This window comes from Anomaloglossus baeobatrachus, chromosome 7 (assembly GCF_048569485.1).
Source record: "Anomaloglossus baeobatrachus isolate aAnoBae1 chromosome 7, aAnoBae1.hap1, whole genome shotgun sequence".
Taxonomy (NCBI): domain Eukaryota; kingdom Metazoa; phylum Chordata; class Amphibia; order Anura; family Aromobatidae; genus Anomaloglossus; species Anomaloglossus baeobatrachus.
Genome location: NC_134359.1, coordinates 226094657 through 226117558, shown reverse-complemented (window position 1 = coordinate 226117558; position 22902 = coordinate 226094657). Strand labels below are relative to the sequence as shown.

The window sequence follows — 22902 nt, the reverse complement described above, 5'->3', positions numbered from 1 at the left end:
CAATTTTAATACCAGCCAGATAAAGCCATACGGCTGAAGGCTGGTATTCTCAGGATGGGGAGCTCCACGTTATGGGGAGCCCCCCAGCCTAACAATATCAGTCAGCAGCCGCCCAGAATTGCCGCATACATTATATGCGACAGTTCTGGGGCTGTACCCGCCTCTTCCCGATTTGCCCTAGTGCGTTGGCAAATCGGGGTAATAAGGAGTTATTGGCAGCCCATAGCTGCCACTAAATCCTAGATTAATCATGTCAGGCGTCTCCCCAGATTCCTTCCATGATTAATCTGTAAATTACAGTTAAAAAACACACACAACTGAAAAATCCTTTATTAGAAATAAAAAACACTAACAAAGTCCCTCATCACCAATTTATTAACCCCGACAAACCCTCCATGTCCGGCGTAATCCATGGACCTCCAGCGTCACATCCAGCTGTGCTGCATGAAGGTGACAAGAGCTGCAGAATACACCGCCGCTCCGGTCAGCTTCACACAGCAACTGAGGTGAGTATAGCGATCAGCTGAGCTGTCACTGAGGTTACCTGGATGCAGCGATGGCCGCGGGTAACCTCAGTGACAGCTCAGCTGATCGCGCTACTCACCGCCACTCCGGTCAGCTCCATGCAGCAACTGAGGTGAGTATAGCGATCAGCTGAGCTGTCACTGAGGTTACCTGGATCCAGCGGTGGATGCAGCGGTGGCCGCGGGTAACCTCAGTGACAGCTCAGCTGATCGCGCTACTCACCGCCGCACCGGTCAGCTCCATGCAGCAACTGAGGTGAGTATAGCGATCAGCTGCTGTCACTGAGGTTAATCGCGGCACCGCTGGATCCAGCGGTGGCCGTGAGTTACCTGACTGACAGCAGCTGATCGCGTTACTCACCTCAGTTGCTGTGTGAAGCTGACAGAAGCGGCGGTGTATTCTGCAGCTCCTGTCACCTGAATGTAGCAGAGCTGGACGCGACGCTGGAGGACTGTGGAGTACGCCGGACATGGAGGGTTTGTCGGGGTTAATAAATTGGTGATGAGGGACTTTGTTATTGTTTTTTATTTCTAATAAAGGATTTTTTCGGGTGTGTGTGTTTTTTAACTGTAATTTACAGATTAATCATGGAAGGAATCTCGGGGAGACGCCTGACATGATTAATCTAGGATTTAGTGGCAGCTATGGGCTGCCATTAACTCCTTATTACCCCGATTTGCCAACGCACTAGGGTAAATCGGGAAGAGCCGGGTACAGTCCCAGAACTGTCACATCTAATGTATGCGGCAATTCTGGGCGGCTGCTGACTGATATTGTTAGGGTGGGGGGCTCCCCATAACGTGGGGCTCCCCATCCTGAGAATACCAGCCTTCAGCTGTATGGCTTTATCTGGCTGGTATTAAAATTGGGGGGACCGCACGCCGTTTTTTTTAATTCTTTATTTATTTTACTGCACAGTATAGACACGCCCACCGGCTGCTGTGATTGGGTGCAGTGAGACACCTGTCACTCAGCGTGGGGGCGTGTCTCACTGCAACCAATCATAGGCGCTTGTGGGCGTGGAAAGCAGGGAATATGAGATGGCTGTGTACAGAGCACAGCGCGCCGGCCGGTATAAAGGCTCGGTCACGCTGTGCGGGCCGGCCAATCACTGCAATTCCACAACTAACAGGGCTGTGGCATTGCAGTGGTCTGCCAGCCAATCCCTGCATGAGGGCTGGCTCTCAAAAGAGCGCCAACATGCAAAGATGAAGACCACGAGTACAGCACGAGTATCGCGAAATTACTCGGTACCCGCCGAGTAGCCCGAGTACAGTGATACTCGTGCGAGTACCGAGTAGTAACAAGCATACTCGCTCATCACTAATATTTATACTTATACTCATACATATTAAATCATTTGTTTTTTAACAAACTTTCCTCTCCATCTTTTTTTTTTTTTTAAATACAAAATTATATAAATAAATGTTCCCTAATTAACAGATTCTTCTTTCATTTTGTAGCCAAAGAAATCTAATTTTCTAATTAAATCCGTTTGGGTCGGTCAGAAGAACCCCCCTTTAGTGTTACAACTGAATGGACAAATAGAAGATGTGAAAAAAGAAGTTCTGTTCTATCAGAAACGCGGACTTCTACATTTCAGGTATATTTATTACACAGAATCCTTACTTTTGACTTTCTTTGTGCACATATGTGTTATACCGCACTAATACATACAGTAATATAGTGTTATTACAGCTTGTTTATGTTTCCTTATGGACCATATTGAAAAAATGAAAAGTCTGATAAACCGTATACTAGTATTGGCGACTGACGATCGCATATCCTTGTAAAGCGCATTCGGGTAGAGAACAGGTTTATTATATCATGGGTCATCATCAATCTTGGCGTTGTGCCCCCTTAAGTGTGACTTTACAGTTTTGTCATCCCTGATATTTCTGTTAGCAGCACAGCATTATGACCCCAATACGCTACAATAAAAAAATAAATCTAGAAATCAAGGCAACTGTGATTGAAAATTGTGGAAAAAGTATATAAATCATCATTGCTCGAAAAGAAAGAAAACATCCGATGGCTGGCACTAGAGTTTTCTTCTTCTTGGATGAGAGTTGGTTTGCATACCCTTTTTACAGGAAGCATTGCCTGGCATACGAGACTCCCTATACCAGCTTGGTTGTCCATATTGGAAGAAAAAAAAGGTAGCCCCTAGACCTGGAAGTCCTAGTGACTAGAGATGAGCGAACCTGTGGAAGTTTGGTTCGGCGGGTGCAGCCGGATTTTAAAGTTCGGTTTGGGACCTGGACTTGACCTAAAGTCACTGATTGGGCAATTCGGTTCTCCACCTACATGCAACCAGCCATATACAGATTACTTCCGGGGAAGGGTGGGCAAGGATTTTCTTTTTTTTTGGCTGCACACTTCATCTCATCATGCTGTTGTTACTCCCTGTGCGAGCCGATCAAACACTGCAAGCAGCTTGTACTGGGCCGAGCCCCATCATATCCGAATACAGCAATGCTTGGGTGACTGATTTTCATACATAAAGCACCTGAACCCTAAACCCGATCTCTGTCTTTTGGGAAAAGTCTGTTTTAGGTCCGAACATCGACCCTTGGAGTTGCTCATCTCTAGTAGTCACACATCTGATTGACAACACCGGACGTCCACGAGCATCACAACAGTCTATTCACCCGCAGTCACCATCTTTTGTTGCTAAGCCACTTCTATAATGCATATTTGCTTTAATGATATTACTAAGTGTTACAATTACTCAGTCTACCGGATAAATGACAGATGATTTGCAGTTAGCCTCAAGAAACCTTTTCTGGCTAATATAGCAAGGCATATTTCACCAATACTTTCTAATGCTCCTAGCATTCTCCATCCCCGGCTCTGAATTTACTGCTCTGAACTTTTACACTCTGATAAACTGCTGAATTTCTTTGCGCACTGCCATGATTTGCTGATTATTATCCTTCCCTACAGAAATAGACATTAAAGGGATATACCAATATTAGCAAATAAAAATTATTCCTATGTATCATGAAACATTCCCAAACAAATTCCCAGTATACTTTCTGCATCAATGTCTCATGGCTTTCAAAATATTTGCTTGCTAACATATAATAGAAACATTCATTATTTGTTAAACAGGGTAAAATTCTGTTCGGTTCATATGATATACACTCGGGGTAAAACAATTATTAGAACAGAAAGTGATTTGTAGATTGCAATTTAGTACATTATCTGTCATATGAGATCAAGTTATCTGAAAGTTCAGTGAGTATTTAAAATACATGGTTAGAAATGTAAAATATTCTGGGTGTAAAATATCCAATTATTTTTGTCTCCTAATCCGTCCTGATCACAGCGAGGTAAATACCATAAGAGCAGTTCAATACTAGCAGTATAAATGCAGACACAGTTTACTCCCCCTAGTGGTGGCTGAATTGTATTATTTGACCTAAGCATGAAGGAATTCAAGGTCATTGGAGCTTTGTATGCCAATATGCAGCTCTGTATTATATTTCAATTCTGTTTTAAAGTTTTACATTCTCAATGAAGTTCATTGATGGTTCATAGATATCGTTTATACCTGTCCTTTGTGTCTCATTGTCCAAGAGTATAATCCCTGAAAGTTCCATGTTCCAGGCAAATCTAGATTATCAGTGGTCTCTACCATTTCTCTGGATACTAGCCTGGCTAATTTATTATATTACTCAACTTACCCTCTAGGATCGAAACTATACTACAGGACTAAAGACGGCGTCACACACATCGATATATCGTGCGATCGCATGAGCGATCGCACCCACGCCCGTCGTTTGTGCGTCACAGGCTATTAGTTGCCTGTGGCGCACAATGTCGTTAATCCCCGTCACACGTACTTACCTCTATAACGACGTCGCTGTGGGCGGCGAACATCCTCTTCCTGAAGGGGGAGGGACGTTCGGCGTCACAGCGACGTCACAAAGCGGCCGTCCAATAGAAGCAGAGGGGCGGAGATGAGCGGGACGTAACATCCCGTCCACCTCCTTCCTTCCGCATTGCTGGCGGCCGCAGGTAACCTGCAGTTCATCGTTCCCGGGGTGTCACATGTAGCGATGTGTGCAGCCTTGGGAACGATTAACAACCTGCGTCCTCTATAATCAACGATATTTTAAAAAGGAACGACGTGTCAACGATGGACGATAAGGTGAGTATTTTCCATAGTTAATGGTCGTTCCTTGCTGTCACACTCAACAACTTCGCTAACGATGCCGGATGTGCGTCACGGAATCCGTGACCCCGGCGATATATCGTTAGATCCGTCATTGCGTGTGACGGGGCCTTAACACTTGCCAATTAAGCTTAGATTGTAAAGAGACAGGAAAAGAGATAGAGAGACACATAGTAGTAATAATAATAATAATAATAGGGAAAGAGACGGACAGATGGAGAAAGAGACAGAGAGACAGACAGGGAAAGAGGCAGACCGAGAAAAAGACAGAGGAAGACAGAGAGACAGGGACTGGGAGAGAAACAGAGAGACAGTTACTATTTCGGGCAACGCCGGGTACTACAGCTAGTATATTATATTGAGTAGAATTTAAGGCTCTAAATTTACATTCAGTGCCTATTGCCTTGTTCAAAGGCTAGCTTTGAAGTCTATCAGTGGTAGTCATTTTTCTAGGGAAGGAACTAAGGGGTATTGTTTCTCCTTGTGGAGAGTGACATTTCTAACATGCCAATGTAAGGTGACTTATAGGCCATGCAATGCTCCTCTGGGAAATTAAATATAGAAATTGTCTCTTCAGAGATGAAGACCACTTGAACTCAAGTGCCATCTAAATTTAGTAGGTGGCACTAAAGTTGAAGTCCTCTTCTTCTCTGAAGAGGCAATTTGTATAGAAGGCAGGGCACAGTCTTGAGGAAGCTAACATGATTGTTGGATCAGGCTACTTTCAGTGTTCTTGCACTCTTCTGATGATGCAGAGGCAAAGTTGCTTGCAGCATCTGAGAGCATGTAGTGGGGGTAGCGCGGGGCGATTATCGCGGGCGAGAGGCTCAACAGCAGTCCTCCTTCAGTGGTTCTCGCCCTAGCCACCCCCACAGAGCAAGGTGGAAGGGATTGTGGTGATGCTGGCTAGGTGTTTGGTCTTTGCGTGTGCAAGCCATACCTGTAACTAGGCCATCGTACAGACCAGGATACTTCCGCTGGGGAGTCATCAAGACAAATTCAGGATTCTTTTTGAACACTCATTTACTATGAGTTTCACGCAGTACTTCCAACATATCAATACAGCAGACACAATACTTGAACACGTTCAGTATATTCGACTTTTAGCCAAACTTTCACTTAAGACTACGCCATCACTCCTGGTACTACTGATATTTGTCCATCCTTTTCCTCACTGCATGGCACCATAATCCCACACAATTAAGTCATATAGTCCTCACTAGCCAGCATCTCATCCCACCCACAGGGACCTATTTTCTATAACATTGTCGACAGCCTTCAGACTTGCCATGTCAACAATGGTTTTAGTGTGGACCTGTTCGCCCAGACTTATGCCAAGCATCCACTTTAGGACTGATGCCAATGAAGTCTGTCCAATGACCGGGAAACCTCTCTAGAATTCGGGCCTGGTACTTACAACTGCAGGACGAAGGTGACCCTCTACCCATCCCAGACTGGAGTCCTAGATATGTGCTCCATTCCCAGTTTGACCCTGAGGGTGAGGTCTCACCCTTATTTTTCTGCCTAAGGTATCTGACTGGTTTGCACACTTCTCCTGCTCACTATATTATCCGCTAGTACAGCTTTCTAAACTCTAAAGGGTGCTTTACACGCTGCGACATCGCTAATGATATATCGTCGGTGTCACGGTGTTTGTGACGCATATCCGGCGTCGTTAGCGACATCGCAGCATGTAACACCTCTGAGCGACCTAAAACGATCGCAAAAGAGTTAAAAATCGTTGGTATTGGAGAGGTCGCTCCAACACCAAAAAACGTTGACTGGTGAGTAGCGATGTTGTTCGTCATTCCTGCGGCAGCACACATCGCTATGTGTGACACCGCAGGAACGAGGAAACTCACCATACCTGCGTCCCGCCGGCAAAGTGGAAGGAAGGAGGTGAGCGGGATGTTTGGCCCGCTCATCTTCGCCCCCCCCCCTCTGCTATTGGGCGGCCACTTAGTGACGTCGCTATGACGCCGAATGAACTGCCCCCTTAGAAAAGAGGCAGTTGGCCAGTCACAGCAACGTTGCTAGGCAGGTATGTGCATGTGATGCTGCCGTAGCGATAATGTTCACTACAGCAGCGATCACCACATATCGCACCAACGACGGGGGCGGGTGCTATCGTGCACGACATTGCTAGCAATCGCTAGCGATGTTGAAGTGTGTAAAGCACCCTTTAGGCTGGAGTCACATTAGCGTATGGCATCCGATGCGAGAGCAACGGATGCAATATGCTAATGACCGTCGGTTCAAGCGCTGCTGTGAGCGTGAGCCAAGGGATATGTGACTGTGATCTGATCTTGTGATCGGATCACAGCTGTGGAGGAGAGGGCGGGCGCTGCAGAGGAGAGAGAGGGGTTAATCTCCCTATCTCCTCCATTGTCAACCTGTGCGCATATTGCACTGCACTTGGATAACATCTGAGTGCAGTCCGATATTTCTCTTGGACCTATACACTTGAATGGGTGCAAGTAGGGCTTGTGAAAAACTTGTGAACAAAGGAATAATCCAGCTTCACGTTTCCATAAAAACACAGCTTTAATGAAAAACTTTTTAAAATACAGAGAATATTTTTCTTGTAATAAAGATATGTCACAAAAGTATACCATCTCTGAGTCAGGAAAAATCCGAAGGTTCTTTAAACCGCACACCAGATGCGGTTCGAGCACATGGCTCTTAGACCTAGACTAGACCTTAGACCTGGGGAAAAACTTGCAGATCTGAGCTACAGCATTTCTCACATTGCACTCGTGCGAGTCATACGCAAGTGTGACTCTGCCCTAACTACTACTCTACTGATTAAACTCAGATGGAGTCAGGCTGTTCCTTGCAGCTGGCCTCTCCTCCCCTGGGCAACACACAGAGATTAACTGTTCCGTGCCTTTTCTGGACACCAGGGAGCAGTACCTAAAATCCAGCCATTAGATGGCCACAGTTCTACTTTATGCATAAACACTTTACATACAAAAGCACAGTTCACATTATTGTAACGACAATCAGTGTCTTCAGGGCAGCAGCACATAGGCCTAATCCAACCTTTTACAAGTGCACAGTCCGAACCAGCAGTGCAACATGCCACTGGTCTGAACTATTAAGCACAACGCCTATTTGCACGTGGCGTGGCAGCGGAGTATTCCTGAAGGTGAATCATGACAACAATTCTTTTAAAATACTTATGCCTCTAATTATTATTTTACTTTAAAAACAAAGTAAATGCAGTTGTGTAGCATGCTGTTCTACTAGTGCAGAGGACATATTTACATATACATATTCTCTATAAGAATATCCTCAACCGGGGTAAAATACCTCCTCACATCAGGTAAATGAAAAGCGCTAGTGCCTTTCTAATTTACTTGTCCTGAATGCACTATAGATAAAATACAGTAGCTAATTATCCGTTCAATGAAGTGCTGCTTAATTGCTCTTATTAACCCAAGTTTTTTTTTTATAGATGAGAATAAATCTGCTCTTTGTTCTGCCCTTGCTGACTCAATTTGCAGTTTAAATGGAGTTCTTAAATGTGAAAAGTCATAAAAACCTCTCAGCGTATTGGCTGTGTACCCTGCTTTGTAATGGCTTTGTAGAGTTAGAATATTTACACCTTTACACCCGTATATAAGCCTATTTCTTCCTTATGGTCATCTGGTGACTACAATCAATGGGCCAGGAACTAAATGTTAGACTATAGAATGTGTAGCCATTCCATGGGAAATATAGCGCAAAAGACTTAAAAGAGGACTAGAACCCACATCTGACACACAGTAATTGTGAAACGTCTGTCACTTTTGAAGAGTCTTATTTTTGCCCCCACCCTAAATTAACCCCTTCCTGCCCTTGGAACTTTCTGTGGCTTTCTAATTGTCTTCTAACCACACTAGGAAATAATAATGCATCGTAATAATTAATACTCATCACTGCTTGTATTGTGATATTGTAAGGTTCCAAGTGCTGTCCCGTAATATCGTCAGTTAGAACTTTTAAATACTGTGTAATGCGTAAGAATATGCAGCTATTTAAATAGCTCACAGTTAATAAATGAGTAAATGTTAAAGGGAACTTGTCAGGTCTCTTGTGCACCCAGCACTATGAGCATTTAAGTGCATATATCTATATTCCCTGCCCACCAGACCTTTCATGTAGTTACACTCATAAACCAATCTTTAGAAAAAGTATTTCTAAAGTTCATCTACTGTAATTAGGCCTGTGACTAGTTGAGGGGCATTAGTTCCCGACTAGTCGGCCCACTTAGTATGTCATCATGCCCATGTGGGTGTGATAACATGGTTTAGATTGACTTCAGATTGGCTCACTGCGCATGATCGGAAGTCATCCACACTTTCATGCATACTACGCCTCTCTGAAGCCAGGACACATTCACTCAGTTTCAGAGTAGTGCGCATGACCGGAAATGTGGACAATTTCCGATCACGTGGAGTGAGCCAATCTGAAGCCGGCACTCATACGCCCGGAATCAGAGAAGCAGAATGCTGAGGCAAAGACAACCACACACGTGCGCGGCTTTCAATAGCGCTGGCAGAAAATCCGCTTTTGTAAACCGTGTTATCACACCCAAAGGGGCATGCGTTGTTTTTGCTATTGCTATTCAAAGCCGCGAATGTGCACGGCTCTCTTCTCCTCAGCATTGAGCTTCTCTGATGCCGAGTGTATGAGTCCCTGCTTCAGATTGGCTCACTGCGCATGATCAGAAGTCATCCACACTTTCGGTCACGCCGCACACTATTCTGAAGTCAGGTGAATGCGTCCCAGCTTCAGGTGCAGTGCGGATGACCGGAAGTGTGGATGACATCTGATCATGCGCAGTGACTCATACACCCGACATCATAGAAGCTCAATGCTGAGGCAAATAGAGCTGTGCACATGCATAGCACTGGCAAAGACACCGATTTTGTAAACCATGATAAGTGGGCCGACTACTAGGGAAAATCAAAGTCCTTGCGACTATTCACAGGCCTAATTAGCAAATCTTAAATGGACTTTAGACATACTTTTTCTAAAGATCTGTTTATGTGTGCTACTACATGAAGGGACCGTTGGGCAGGAAATATAGATATGTCCACAGACCTGCTTGTGGTTCTGGGAGCATAGAGGACATGACAGGTTTCCTTTAATGGCCCCAAGTGGGAAAAAAAGTAAAAGAGAAATAAAAATGATATAGATACAAAAACATTAAATAAATACGGTAGTATGTAAAATAGAATAAACAAAGTTAAAGGTTCTTAGTAGGACATAACAAAAGGAGAAAAAAGTGATGTAAATATAGAATGAACAATCCACAAAAAGAAGAAAATAAACACTAATAACAAAAATAAATATTTCTAAAAGAAAAATAGCCAACCTCCCCAAAAACCAGAATTAACCCTTCTAACCATAATAATAATAATAATAATAACCCAAACTAATGTGTTAATATTGGTGTATAGTAGCAAAATAGGCAGAATTGCTCTAAATACACGCATTTTAAAAATGTCATATGCTAAAAAAATCTTATATTGATTAACCTTTATTTAATTTATCCTCTGAATAATGCCTAAAATGTATGTTTCGTGCAGTAAACAAAATCTTAGTGACAAAGTTATGGCTGCAGGAATTCAGAAACATTTAAAGAAAAATATTTATTTTTTCTTATTGGGGTTGTTCCATAAAGATGTTAAAGATCTGATTGCTGGGTATCCGGTTCCTAAGACCCTCATTGATTCTGAGAACAGGGGCGCCCAAACTCCGCTGTGAATAGAAGAGTAGTGAGCATGTGCGGCAACCACTCCTGTAGACACTACATGGAGCATCAGTTGTACATGTTCCCTACTTCTCTATTCACAGAGGGGACTTTGGGATTCTCATTCTCATGATTACTGATTAGTGGGGTATCTAGTGCTTCTAACATCAGTGATTACTAGTGATGAGTGAGCAGTACCATGCTTGGGTGCTCTGTACCCGTAACAAACAACAAACAGGTGGATGCTTGGCGTAACTCATGTACCGAGTATAATGGAAGTCAATGGGGAACGCAATAATTTTTTCAGAAGATCTTTTGGAAAAACACTCTAGTTACCTATTGACTTCCATTATACTCAAGTGCTCGAGTCTCGCCCATCTGAACATCCGACCGCTCTTAATGACTATCGAACACCTAAGCACGGTAGTGCTCGCTCATCACTAGTGATTACACATCCATTGCATAACTGTTTAGTATTATTTATGGAACAGCCTCTTGAAAGTCAATTTTGGCTTTAACCTGAAGGATTTTTAAAAAAACAATGAACTTCCCCAAGTTTCTGATATCCTGATGTTATTTGTGGTTCACTTCCAGCAATTCTAATGTGTTTTATAATTCCTTGAACCGTTCCACTACTTAACTTTGTTCAATAAGTGGAAAAAAATGTACACTTATCAAAAATGTATTCATCTATTACAAATGTGCTTACACATGCCATTGTTTGTGTAGGTATATTTCACAGAAAGCTTTACAAAAAATGACAACTTTTTCTAGGAGTAAATGCTCATGCGGATAATATATTGTGTATTAAATTCTTGGTCAGATATGTTTTCTACTGGCCTAGAAAAAATATTATTTGGGAAGTTTGTGGTCCATATTTTTTTTTATTTTTTAATATTGTTAATGTGCATTTTACAGGAGCATCTATAAATAGAGCAAAACACTGGAACATGAATGGTGGAATGGTTTAGAAGAAAAAAAATAATCTGTAATTTTTAAACTAATAAAATAAAAGTGTATTTTTTAGGAAATTGAGTATGACCATTAACATTAAGGGCCCAATACATTACTGCTTTTGTTGTTTTTTTTTTCCATTTGCACCAAATTCATACTCACTAGCATATAACACGGATGAGTGCAATGTGAGAAAGAAAAAGAGACTGCACGAAGACTCATATTATTCATTGAGGCAGTGCATATCTGCAATTTTTTTTCTCAGTTGTATTCGGCCTTAGGAAAAATCGCAACATGATTCTAGTGGATGCATAAATCAGACGAGACTCGCCTATTCAAGTCTATGGGTATGAGAAAAAAAACGGATGCCACATGGACCATCCCAGTGGCTTCCTTTTTTATGGCTACATTACCATTCTGTAGCATAGGACACTGTACATGGTCCTGAATGATTGTAAATGAATAATATCTGCTGAGAAAAAAACAGATTGTATACAGACAGCACATGGATAACAAGTGAGAAATAAAGTGTCCTATTATTCTGGATGAAAATCAGACCGATTCTTTTACACTCTAGTGTTAGAGAACCCTTAGGCTATGTACCCACGGGAGTCTGTACCCGCGGATTTTACAGCGGAAAACCTGCAGATTTATCTGGCTTTTCTAGATGAATCCGCAGGTTTTAGTAAGTACACACAGTCCCCATGTTATCCTATGGGACATGGGGAGTGTCTGTGTCAATGGTTCAGTATGTGCGGCTGCGGAATATGCTGCGGATGTCTCGCAGCCGCACATAACTGCATGTCAATTATTCCTGCGGAAATACCTGCGGAATTCCCTGCCCTCCACTATGGAGATAGAGGCCGGGACGTCCGCAGGTAAGTCGCATGAATGTCCACAGGTTCACCGCAGCTATTTTGCTGGAATCCCGCAGTTATGTATAGCTGCGGATTCCGGAGAGCTGCTGCGGGAAACCTGCGGATGTACCTGCAGATATATCCGCAGGTGCGAGCTCCCGCGGGCACATAGCCTACAAGTTTGTTATATGTGTTCATCAGATTTTCTTAATATGTCACTGTGGGCAGAGTTTAGAATCTCCAGATATTTTTGTCTGCTTCAGTTTTTACTAACTTTCAAAAAGTTAAAATTTTGCCACTAATGTGCTCCAACTTCACTCGGGCCAGAGTAATTTTATGCACACCAGCAAGTTTTGAGCAAATGTTTATGACATTTTGCAACAAATGCAACTTTTTTTGCACTAAAAAGTCACTAAAAAAGCTGAAGAGAAGAGTGGATCCGAACCGTTAAGTTCAGTGTTTATAGCGAACACAGACTTTACAAAAAAAAAAATCAATGTTTGAGTTCGGAGTTCGGGTGCTCTACGTATGCTGACCACTGGAGCGAGCATCGTTGTGCTCAGGTACGTTCGGTGCTCAGGTACGTTCGGTGCTCAGCCCAGTGAGAACTTCTTGCAGCGTTCGAATGGCTTACACTGGGGGTAAAATTAGAGTTTTCGGATGTAGTGTGTACCAAAAAAATGAAAAAACCCTGCCTTTCCTCGGAAGTGCTCTGTTTATGGTTGGCTGCATGTGACCGGAGACCCAGGCTGCCCAATCAATGGCTTCCAATGAGATTCAGAAGTTTGGGTCCAGAACAGGACTTTTTCTATAGCCCAAATGAACCCACAGAACCCGAACTTTCATGGGTCCGCTCATCTCTACTGAAGACGGAAAAACAAGTCATTTTTTTACTTTGTGCAAAATTCAAGAATCGTGTGAGTCATTTTGATGAATTTTGGTGCGCAAAAACAGCAAATATGACAAGTGACTTAAAAAAAGACTGCATATGATTGAGCACTAGTTTTTTAAAGGATATGTGGGCCTGATACATTAGAATTTAGTTAAAAATTTTAAACTTTATAAGTACGTTTAAAAAGATGCAATGTGTACTTCCATCGACAAGATAACTAAAGGAAACGCTCTCACACAATGGGTGAGCTTTGTTGTATGTGCAAGAACTTTCATAGAAAACCTAATTCTAAAGCCCCTATGAGTGTTTCTTTTCCTTTTTAGACATCCATTTAAGCTTCCTGTCCCACAAAGCGTCCTTCTCCAGGAAACGTTCACAGTTGATAAAAGGAAAAAACATTATGTACTGGAAACCAAACTAGTCCTTGATCAGACTGACGAATGCATACAGACCATTGTGCTCGGGTACCAAAGCGACAATCCATATGTGAGTAGGAACACTTATATGCTAATCTAAAATCTATATAGATAACCAGTTATTTGAGGAGATTGATCACTTTTGAGCAGTTTGTCTGAGGGTTTGGACAGTGGTATCCTGATGAGGGACCATGGTATTCTTCTGATTTGCCCATTTTCTTCTCTACGCTCCATTGGCTCCAATGCCATGTCAGAAGATGCACATTCCTATATATGCCTTTATTCTGGTGACAATTAATTTGTACATTTTTTTCTTCTCTTTTTCAATGTCTTCCTAGATCTGTGCTAGTCTAAAACATCCATTCAAGCAATCTCTACAAATACTACCTAGCAACATTGAAGCTTGCGTCTCAACGAGAAGATACTCCTCTGTAAGTTCCAGTTCGTTTTTTTCAATTTGTTCAGTTGTAGTTACTGAAACTGGAGTCATCTGAATTAGATAGATGATGACCTATTGTTTTAGAAACCTACTCATAAATCACATTCAGGTCCCTTCCTATGATGCCTGGTCCCTAAACTACATGAGAGAGGCTTCAAACAAGTTGTCTATTTTAGAGGACTAAATTATGCTAGAAAGGTGTCCTCCTCCAAATAAAGTGATCCCAGAGCCCATCTGTGAGTAGAAAGGTGGCCAATCATGTGTGCCTCTCTCCACTCACATCTTTGGGAGTTCCAAAAATCACAGAGAAGAGAATGGAAACAGGAGTGCATGGGCAGGTGACTCGCCCACCCCAGGGCTATGGGACACCCGGTGCCGGGCCGGACTAGTCCGGAGGTAGTCAGTGGTGGCGGGGCCCGACTCCGTGGCCCTGGTGGGTGTCAGTTAAATATGGCTGATGACTTGGTGATGAATGAAGTTTGTGTTCGTGACGCCACCTGTGGTATGCGGCTATTAAGCCGCCGCTGCTGTGTAAGGCCTCCGGGGTGATGATACGGCAGCAATGGTGGTACTGCTCCCCACAGGTGGAGCGGTACCCCGGGGCACAGTTAGTGCTCGTGAGAGTCTATGGTGTAGTGGAAGGCTAAGCAGATAAAATAACAGAGACCACTCCAAGGGTGCAGTTTCAAGTTGTTTACTCACACATCCTGGTAGAAGCGCACTGGTGCCTCTGGACTGCTGGAACCCACTGTCAAGGACCTCCGCCGTTTCTGGGTAATTTCTGGGATGAAAGCCGGTACCCTTCTCTCTAAAGTGTCTCTGTCTTCAGCTGTCTCCTTAAGCCTAGCTCTTTTAGGATGAACCTGCTCGGCCTCAACTACAGCCTCCAGGCTGGGGGGTCACCTGTCGGATGATTCTCCCCTTTCTAGAGGTTCTGCTGTGGCCCGGGGAGTTTACAACTTTCCCTGGGCCTCGGTTTTTACTGTTTGGAGATGATTTTGCACTCCTCCGGTTTCTAGGGACCGTCCCCTGTTGCAGCTTGATCCCTCCACCGATGTTCCTGTGGAACAGGCCACCACAGCTCACCAGCTATCCGTGGCCCTGGAATCCCTTCGTTCCCTGCTTGGTGTCACCTGGACCCTCTGAGTCCCAGGATCTTCACCAGGAAGCGTCACTTTCTTTCCTTAGCTCCTGTCTGACTAGAGCTGTCTTTTCTTCTCTCCTTCTCGTCTGCCTCCTGCAGACCTCCTCCTCCTTCCCCTCACACTCTTCAACTCCTCACTAAACTGACTAAACTTGACCTTTCTTTCTCTGACTGCTCTCTGGTGGCTCCTCCCACCTCCCCAGTTGCTAAGCTGTACCCTATAGGAGCAGGGATGGGTCTTACGGCCCCTCCCAGCATGCAGCATGGGAGGGTTGCTGCCACTATCCCTGGTCCCAGTGTGTACCTAACAATGGGTGTTGTGTAGATTTGCCAGGGGACCGGCGTTCACTCCTTTCCTCACCCAGAATGGGACATCACACCGCTGGATGGGGTGCAATGTCCTGTGGCGACGGAAGCCTCAGGGGCGCCACACAGGCAAACAATTTTTTCAAAGTGTTGCAAGACATCATTCTCTTTGTGAAGAAAGGTGTAGATCCTAGACACTTATGGCATCTAAAGTGATTATCAGGTATATGTCACATGGTGTTTTGCTCTAAACTCGCCAAGTGTCATGGCAGCATCAGGCGCTGTTCAGACTACAAACTCTGACACTCGGGCATCTACCAGATGTGTGCTCACTAGTAATAGGACTAGCAGGAGTTAATTTCTGCTAGCCTGCTGGTAACCTTTTTGATCACATGTTGCGAGAGACCTATCACAGGTACTCCCCACCTTTTTAAGATAGAGCAATTTGTCTTCCTATGCCGTCTATAGCTTTCTGCTAAACCAGTCCATTTGCTGCTGTTTGTAATTTACTGTGTGTTGCTTGGTGTGCAGTGGAATTCCTCCTGCTGTCTGATTATTTCCCCCTTTTTTAGTTTTCCTCCTTATCACTTGTCTGATTACTCTGTGTGAGCGTGCTGTGTATTAGCTTTTGTTTCTCCTGTTTGTTCATCACTGTTCGTGTTTACACGCTCCTGTCCCGACTTCCCCCCCAGGATAGGGAGGAGGTACTAGATCAGGGCTGGTAGGAGCAAGGTAGATATGCGGCCCAGATATCATCACCATTAGATGTATCTCTGGCTCCCACAGCTTGAGGGCCAGTTTAGGAACCCTGGTCCCCTGCTATCCCTTGCCATCCCATGACATAGAAACACAGGGAAGAGGAGGAGCAACTATGGCGCTGTCTGTTGTTAAAACCACTTTTAATAATAGTAGCAGATAAAATAAGGGAAAGACTTTGATACAAGAATCAATAAAACATGCAACTAAATTAGTATGTTTTCGATTCTTGTACTAGGATGTTCCTCGTATTCTTTTATTATTTCCAGTACCACTGTTTTTTTCCTGGTTTTATCCATTACCAGTAATAAAAGTGATTTTAGCAACAGACAGCGCCATTGTTGCTCCTCCTTTTTCCTGTGTTTCTATGTTTGTTGTTCACGAACCCCCTCAGTAATTCGAGCAGGAGTCGCCAGCAGTCTGTACATCAAGGGAGCACATGATATATATAGGCTTATTATTCTACCATTTATATATAGTACTACCCATGGGAGCGCCCATGTTTCCCTGATTTTCTTTCTACAGTTTTCACACACTGTGAATATAACATTAATGTTTGAGATTGGAATAACTTTTTATTCCCGGTGCCTATGATAGTATATAAACATTCTTTACTCTTTTTGCAGTCAATTTCCACTACAGGCAGTTAATGGAGGTCATGTATTAAGGATTCCCATACAAAAAAATCAGAATTATTGCACAGAGTATTTTCAAACTGAGTTTTCTAAATCGTACAACCTATTTAAAGTATTTTATCTAAGTACACCTCTATGGACATATGCTTTCAGCATTTAAAATGTGAATACATGTTATACTTCTGTGGCCAAACTACTGTATGTTGCAGACATTTCAATGAATGATATTTTTATAAATATGGCTATTTTTAATTTATCGTTAAAGCACCACTTTCTCTTATTGCAGTGCTAGAGTGGTTCCACTAACGTAAGGTCACTGCACCTAGTATTATACCCATTTCTTGCCATCTTGTAACTGCAATTTCTGACTGACCAGAAGTCAGAGGTAACAGTCAGTGTAAAGGGGGCTTTACATGCTACGATATCGCTAACGTATTATCGTCGGGGTCACGGTGTTTGTGACGCACATCCGGCGCTGTTAGCGACATCGCAGCGTGTGACACCTATTAGCGACTTTAAACGATCGCAAAAGTGGTCAAAATCGTTTGCCGTGGAGAGATCGTCCTGAATCAAAAAAGTGAGTAGCGATGCTGTTCGTCGTTCCTGTGGCAGCACACATCGCTGTGTGACACCGCAGGAACGACGAACATCTCCTTCCTTACCTGCGTCCACCGGCAATGCGGAAGGAAGGAGGTGGGCGGGATGTTACGTGTGTCGCCAGGGGTTAAGGGGATACCCAGACCCGGGCCAAGGGGTTGCTTCTGGAAAGGGGATCACGGTGTCGTGACCCGGTCCGTGCTCCCTGGTTCCACAATAAAAAGGGGGGTTATGTTCGTGACGCCACCCGTGGAATGTGATCAGAGATGACCACCGCTGCTGCAGAACCTCCGGGGTGATGGAAGGCAGCTTGAGATGGGACGGCTCCCCACGGGTAGAGCCTTTTCCCCGGGGCAGGGTGTTAGTTTATGGGGGGAGTGCAGGACACGAGCACAATAAACAGGCAGACTCACGGTTTTGCAGTTTCTTTGTCCTTTACTGATGATGGTATTCAGCAGAGTACTGTCCACGGAGTCTGTGAGGGGTTCAGGGTTTCTCCCACCCAGCCGGGCCGTTTTGGCTTCCTTGCCTGCACTGTGTGTCTGTGGCCCCGCTGCTGAGTGAACTATGCAGCTGGCTCTGCTCTGCTCTGCTCCTAGGTACCGACCTGACAGGCAACTCGAGTCCTTACTAGTATGTTCCTGAACTCTGCGTTTGTTGCTTGTGTCTGTGGTACAGGTGAAAGATCTGGAATCTTCACTTCTCTGGTGGTAACTGTGCAGTATGTAACCTGCAGTCTCGGATCCAGCATCCGTTCTGTGTGCTCCACTGGGGATGAGCTCTGCAATGCTCTGTCTCCCAGGAATGTTCCTCTGTGTACTCTTTCTCCTTCCCTCAGACCCTCAGCTAGGCCTGGAATTGGTCAGTGGATCCTGAGGTGAGCTAAAGCCAGCTTCCAACCTACAGATCCTTTCTCCTCAGTGCTCTGCACTGAACTTCCAAACTGAAACTACTTCTGACCATTTCCTCCCCCCCAGCAGAATGTACAGGGAAGCAGCTTGGTCTCCCCCTTCTGGCCAGGAGGTCTTGGTGTTGTGTGTGGGAAGTTAACCCTTTGTGTGGCAACCCTGGGGTGCCACATTCCCCCTTAGTGAAGAACAGTACTCCGGGACTGTGAAACAAACAAACAAGTTATCACAACAATTATATATATACAGAGTCTCAAAAGGAAAAAATACAAAAACCTTAAAGCTCAAAAAGAGTCCAAAATGTTCAAAAATATATAAGTGTTCATACAGTATAGTCTCTGTAGGTACTGGGCTTTTGGTCTTAACGTTGCAATTAAATAAACATTTCAATCAACAAACACTTCTTAAAGGTGTCTCTACTCTGGTCATAAGTGCAGTAGGCCTCACGGCCCTCGGGCCACCAACATGTGATCAAGTTGTAACTCTCCGTGCTGCCACCTTACACCACTCTTCTCTCACCTTTTCTGTACACTAAACTGTTACGGTTTTTCATATAAACATTATAACATATGTACATTTTATATGCAATTCCACATTAGTCTTTATATCTTGCTGGTATCTGACCCTGAGTACTACGCTGTGACCTGCGTACTGCTGGTGTACTGGGTGTACTTAGCATAATGGTGTGAGTGGAAGTGTATCTATTTGGTGTTTCTGGTACTTGTGAGGATGGTGGACTGACTGTAGGACTGGCAAGCTCACTGGGACCAGGAATCTGTTCTTCCTCTACGGTTTCAACTTCCAGTTCTTCTTGTCTTGAGACTTCTTGTGGTATGGGTTCTGATTGTGGTTCCACCACTTGAGGGAAGGCGATCATTGGGACTACTACTGCTCCATGGTAATTTGGCCATGTTTTTGGGAAATCTCCTAAGACTGTATGGAATACATCTTCTTCCTTCTTGACAGGTTGTACCTGTACGGGTAAGGTGACTTCTGGTGTCTTCAGGGTTTCAGGACACGGTTTGAGTTGATCTCTTGACACGACAGCTGATGTCCTTCCTTCATCCTTACTGATGAGACACACTTTGGGATTATCCATACTGGATGGTAAGACTGTATATGGGGTGGTTTCCCACTGATTATCCAATTTGTTTGTGCGTCGCTTCCTCTTGAGAACTTGGTCACCAGGTTGCAATGGGGTTGCTAGAGCATGCTGGTTGAAGGTTCTCTCCTGTCTTCCCCTAGCTTGTTGGAGACTTTTCTCTACGCACTCTTGTACTTGGCGATACTGTTGCTGACGTAGGGTATCCCAATTGGATTCTTGAACTTCTGCATCTGGCTTCAGAATTCCCATATCTAAATCAATTGGCAGTTTACCGGGCCTTGCACGCATGAGGTAAGCGGGGGTGCAGTTTGTAGAACTCACCGGGACATGATTGTACAAGTCCACCAAGTCTGGCAATTTCTCTGGCCATTGATTTCTTTCTGACTCTGGTAAGGTCTTCAACAGGTCAATCACAATATGGTTCATCTTCTCACATAAGCCATTTGTTTGGGGATGGTATGCTGTTGTGCGGATCTTTTTACAGCCATACATGTTGCAGAATTCTTGGAAAATCTGTGATTCAAAAGCTGGACCTTGATCTGCAAGGACTTGTTCTGGGTAACCATGGGGTCTGCAAAAGTACGTCTGGAATGCTTTAGCTGCTGTTCTAGCTGTAAGGTCTTTCACGGGTACCACCACTAAGAAGCGTGAGTAATGGTCCACGATGGTTAAGGCATAGACATAGCCGGACCGGCTTGGTGACAACTTGACGTGGTCTAATGCGACTAGCTCGAGTGGTTGCTTGGTTACTATGGACTGGAGTGGAGCTCTCTGGTTCTGTTGATCCTTTCTTCTGAGGTTGCATGGTCCGCATTTTCTACACCAATCTTCAATTGATTTTCTCATGCCAACCCAGTAGAATCTTTCTCTTAAGAGCACTTCCAACTTTTTCCAACCAAAATGACCAGCACCGTTGTGGTAAGCTTCCAGAACCATCTTGACGTCTCTCTTGGGCACAATGATCTGCCAGACCAACTCATGTGTTTTTGGATTGGTGTGCCTTCTACAGAGCTTCCCTTGGTACAGGAACAATTTACCTCTCTCTTTCCAGAGATGTTGTGTCTCAGCTGGGGCATTCTGATTAGGGTAAGCACCTTGTTGTGTAAGCAGTTCTTTCACTAGCTTCACAGCTGGATCACTGTCTTGTGTGTCAGCCCATCCGTGGTGTGCTAATGGGTTGAGAGTTGCCTGCTGTTGTTTTTGGTAGACACTTGGTTGATACTGTCCCACCTTAGGACGGTGAAAGGCCGGCAGCTCAATTTCTTCCAGTCCCTCCGGTTCCTCTTCCACGTTCCCCGAGTGTGGCATCCGGGATAAGGCATCTGCATTCCCATTCTTGTGGCCTGCCCTGTACTTGATGACAAAGTTGTAGTTTGACAGTCGGGCTATCCATCGCTGTTCCAGCGCACCTAATTTTGCAGAGTCCAGGTGGGTCAACGGATTGTTGTCAGTAAAGATGGTAAATTCTGCAGCTGCCAGGTAGTGTTTGAAACGCTCTGTTACAGCCCAAACTACTGCCAGTAGTTCTAACTTGAAGGAGCTGTAATTCTCTGGGTTTCTTTCTGTAGGCCGGAGCTTCCTGCTTGCAAAGGCAATAACTTTCTCTTTGCCTTCCTGCTTTTGAGACAATACTGCTCCCAGTCCTACGTTGCTGGCATCCGTGTACAAAATGAAGGGCTGATGGTAATCTGGATATGCCAGGATCTCTTCTCCTGTCAGTGCCCACTTCAACTTCTTAAAGGACTCTTCTCTCTCATCACTCCACTGGAAAGGAGGATTTCGGGCTGCAGACTTCTTTGACTGTCCTACCAGGATGTCTTGTAGGGGAGCTGCTAGCTTCGTGAACCCTTTTATAAATCTTCTATAGTAGCCCACCAGTCCCAGGAATTGCCTCACCTCTTTCACGCTGGTGGGTCTCGGCCAATCTCTGATCACGGTAACTTTTTCAGGATCTGGTGCTACCCCTTCTGAGCTCACGACATGTCCCAGGTACTGTACCCTTGGCTTTAGAAGGTGACACTTGGATGGCTTGATTTTCATGCCGTATCCGGATAAGGCTTCAAACACTTCTGCCAGGTCTTGTAGATGCTGTTCATAGGTCTTGGAGTAGACTATGACGTCATCCAGGTACAGGAGGACAGTTTCAAAGTTCTTATGTCCTAGGCAGCACTCCATCAGTCGCTGGAAGGTTCCAGGCGCATTGCAGAGTCCAAACGGCATACAATTGAACTCACAGAGGCCCATCGGCGTGGTGAACGCTGTCTTCTCCTTGTCAGCCTCTGCCACAGGAACTTGCCAATACCCACTAGTCAGATCTAGGGTGGAAAAGTAAGTAGCGGATTTTAATGCAGCCAATGACTCTTCTATCCTAGGTAATGGGTATGCATCCTTGTGTGTAATGCGGTTGATCCGTCTGTAGTCTACACACATCCTCATGGTCCCATCTTTTTTCTTAACTAGCACTAGTGGGGCTGCCCAGGGGCTACAACTGTCTCTTATTACTCCTGCTTCTTTCATTTCTTTGAGCATGTCTTTGGCGCATTGGTAGTGAGCCGGTGGTACTGGTCTATACCTCTCCTTTATGGGTGGATGGTTACCTGTGGGTATAGTGTGCTCTACCCCTTTGATCTGCCCAAAGTCTAATGGGTGTTTGCTGAATATTTGTTCATATTCTTTCACTACCCTGTATACTCCATGCTTTTGATGGGAGGGTGTAGAATCGGTACCTACATGTAGCTTTTGGCACCAATCCTCCAGCTTTCCCTCTGAGCCATTGTCTTCCGCCTGACTTGACGGCTTCAAGGGCTCCACGGTGGTGATGGCGTTGTTATCAACCGTATATAGCTTAGCCATGGTAGCATACTTTGGTAGGGTGACCTCATCTTCCCCACAATTTAGAAGGCGTATTGGCACTCTTCCCCGATGTACCTCAACTATTCCTCTGGCCGTCAGTACAGTGGGCCTACTGTCTGAGTACACGGGTTCTACCAGGGCCTGATAGTCTCGCCCTCTGATGCCTATTGCGGCTCTACACCAGACCAGCATTTCAGTTTTGGGAGGAATTACAATAGGTATTGGGTCACTTACCCTTGCACTGCCAATTTCACCTCCTGACACTTCTACCTGCTGCTTCAGCATTAAGGCTTTAATTTCCTTCTGCAGGAGTCTCTGTTGCCCAGGTTTGGCAGTCTCGGCGATCTGCTGCAAGACAGTAATTACCTCTGCAAAACAATTTTCAATTACATTCATTCCTAGCAGCATAGTTGGTTCACGTTCTCGTCGGTCAACATCAACAATGATAATACCCTGATTCTGCAATTCTACTCTCCCAATCTTAATGGTCATTTCTCTGAAACCAACCTGTGGTACTAATTCACCATTGCTAGCCCATATATTCAATGCAACATTAGATGGACCACTGCTAACGTCTGAATCAGCCCAGTACCTC

At 44.5% G+C, this 22902-nt stretch overlaps 1 protein-coding gene across 1 annotated transcript in view; it reads left to right on the top strand.

The window, feature by feature from the left end:
• The window catches only part of LOC142245308 (uncharacterized), a 452975-nt gene that overhangs the window by 246642 nt on the left and 183431 nt on the right, over positions 1-22902 (top strand). The window contains exons 31-33 of the mRNA XM_075317926.1: positions 1989-2128; positions 13472-13634; positions 13903-13995. Coding sequence (XP_075174041.1) covers positions 1989-2128; positions 13472-13634; positions 13903-13995 — 396 coding nt within the window. The remainder of the gene's footprint in view (positions 1-1988; positions 2129-13471; positions 13635-13902; positions 13996-22902) is intronic.